The sequence below is a fragment of the Sinocyclocheilus rhinocerous genome, unplaced genomic scaffold (genome assembly GCF_001515625.1).
Source record: "Sinocyclocheilus rhinocerous isolate Xijiao unplaced genomic scaffold, SAMN03320098_v1.1 scaffold2235, whole genome shotgun sequence".
Classification (NCBI taxonomy): Eukaryota; Metazoa; Chordata; class Actinopteri; order Cypriniformes; family Cyprinidae; genus Sinocyclocheilus; species Sinocyclocheilus rhinocerous.
Window position 1 is genome coordinate 29935 of NW_015666670.1, and position 2232 is coordinate 32166.

At 38.5% G+C, this 2232-nt stretch overlaps 1 protein-coding gene across 1 annotated transcript in view; it reads right to left on the reverse strand.

The window, feature by feature from the left end:
* LOC107733044 (pyrroline-5-carboxylate reductase 2-like) overlaps positions 1–2082 on the reverse strand; it is a 12729-nt gene extending 10647 nt beyond the window's left edge. The window contains exons 1-3 of the mRNA XM_016544548.1: positions 1806–2082; positions 1201–1286; positions 129–199 (exon numbers count right to left, since the gene is read on the reverse strand). Coding sequence (XP_016400034.1) covers positions 129–199; positions 1201–1267 — 138 coding nt within the window. The 5' untranslated portion in view covers positions 1268–1286; positions 1806–2082. The remainder of the gene's footprint in view (positions 1–128; positions 200–1200; positions 1287–1805) is intronic.
* Between the last annotated feature and the right edge of the window lie 150 nt (positions 2083–2232).

Sequence of the window (2232 nt, forward strand, 5' to 3'; positions counted from 1 at the left end):
CACACACACTCCCTCACACACACACTCCCTCACACACACATTCCCTCACACACACACTCCCTCACACACACACTCCCTCACACACACACTCGCTCACACACACTCTCACAGAGTTCAGGTTTACACACCCGTAGGCCGGAGACTGTCGGCAGATCTGTGTCCGGTGAACTTGCTGTGATTCTGTTCGCAGCAATTGCACCTGAAAAACAGACAAATGAGGATGAAATATGACCGGTGGACAGATTCAGAAACCAAAAACAACAACAAGACGTGGAATAAATACAACGATGTCACATTAATTGTGTGGTTTGTTATTTTAGGAGCTTGACAGGACGTGAACACTGTGAACTGTTGAACTGCATGAATCACAGAAATACAACGCACACTGCTAGTCAAAAGATATGCTCTTCTGCTAAGCAAGGCTGTGTTTATTTGATCATAAATACTGTAAAAATTGTGAAATATTATTACAATATAAAACAGCTGTTTTCTATGTGAATCTCTGTTAAACTGTAATGTATTTCTGTGATGCGCAGCTGTATTTTCAGCATCATTACTCCAGTCTTCAGTGTCACATGATCTTCAGAAATCAGTATAATATGCTGATTTGCTGCTCAACAAACATTTCTGATTATTATCAATGTTGAAAACAGTTGTGCTGCACAATATTTTTGTGGAAACCGTGATACATTTTATTTTTCAGGATTCACAGATGAATAAAAAGTTCAAAAGCATTTATTTGAAATAGAAATCTTTTATAACATTATAGATGTCTTTACTTGCATTTTTGATCAATTTATTGCGTCCTAGATGAATAAAAACATTAAATGTTTTTTTTTTTAAAGATGACTAGACTTTCGCGTTAATATTATGGTTTCCACAAAAATATGAGAATGAAAATTAGAATGATTTCTGAAGATCATGTGACACTGAAGACTGGAGTAATGATGCTGAAAATACAGCTTTGATCACAGAAATAAATTACAGTTTAACAGAGATTCACATAGAAAACAGCTGTTTTACATTGCAATAATATTTCACAATTTTTAGAGTATTTTTGATTAAATAAATGCAGTCTTGCTGAGCAGAAGACACTTCTTTCAAGCTTTTGGCCAGTAGTGCATGTAAACACACTCCTGATCAGTCGTGAGACTAAAGTTCATTAGTGTTAGAGTATGGTCATCTTGACCCGGTTCTGACCCGCCGCTGTGAAGCCCTTGACCAGGGCATGTGCCAGCTGACCCGCTCCGATGAAGCCCACACTCATCCTGATGATAACCACACACCTGACAAAACACGATCACAATAAAATATTAATTAAAAAAAATATATATATCACACACTTCATCCAAAGCAACTTTGAATTGCATTAAAATATATATATACTTATTCAGTTCATGCATTCACTGGAAATCTAAACCATGACCTTGGCATTGACAGTGCCCTGATGTATTCTTAAAACAGAATCTGTGTCATTATAAAGCTGGAGGAGAATTTTAAAAGTTACAATATGCCTGCAACATCAACTGCACTTAAAGTTGTTACATTGTAGCATCGATTACAATCATATTATTTGCTACATTGCAACATCAAAACCATTTGCAAAACGTGTTTAGTTTCATTGTACATCAACTACAGTAATACTGTTATCATATACACAAAGAAATGCATTCTAAAAATGTTGTTATTGTTAGTATAATCAGTGCATGTTAATAATGATTCCTAATGCTGCAGCCTAGCCTGATACACCATTATCATGATTGTCTAAATATTTCATCATCTCAGGAAACTGAACATTTTCTCACCTCCGCCGACACTCACGGTGAACGGAAGATTCGGTTCGGTGTTTTAGTTTACCAAACTGTAAAAACACTAATTGATGTCAACGTGGCTTCCTTCCCTCCATGTGCAGCGGGACAGCGCTCTGACTGACGCGCGAACGGACCAATGAGAGACGAGATGCTGTGGCGTCAAACCAATCAGCGCAGTATATGCAGCGAAGGCGGGGTTTGCAACGGAGCGCTCTTATTGCATCAGTTCCTGTAAACAAAAGGATGAGTGTGGGTTAGCTCTGTGTGTGTGTGTGAGAGAGTGAGAGTGAGTGTGTGAGTGTGTGAGTGAGTGAGTGAGTGAGTGAGTGAGTGTGAGTGTGTATGAGTGAGTGTGAGTGAGTATGAGTGAGTGTGAGTGAGTGAGTGAGTGAGTGTGTGTGTGTGTGTGTATGAGTGAGTG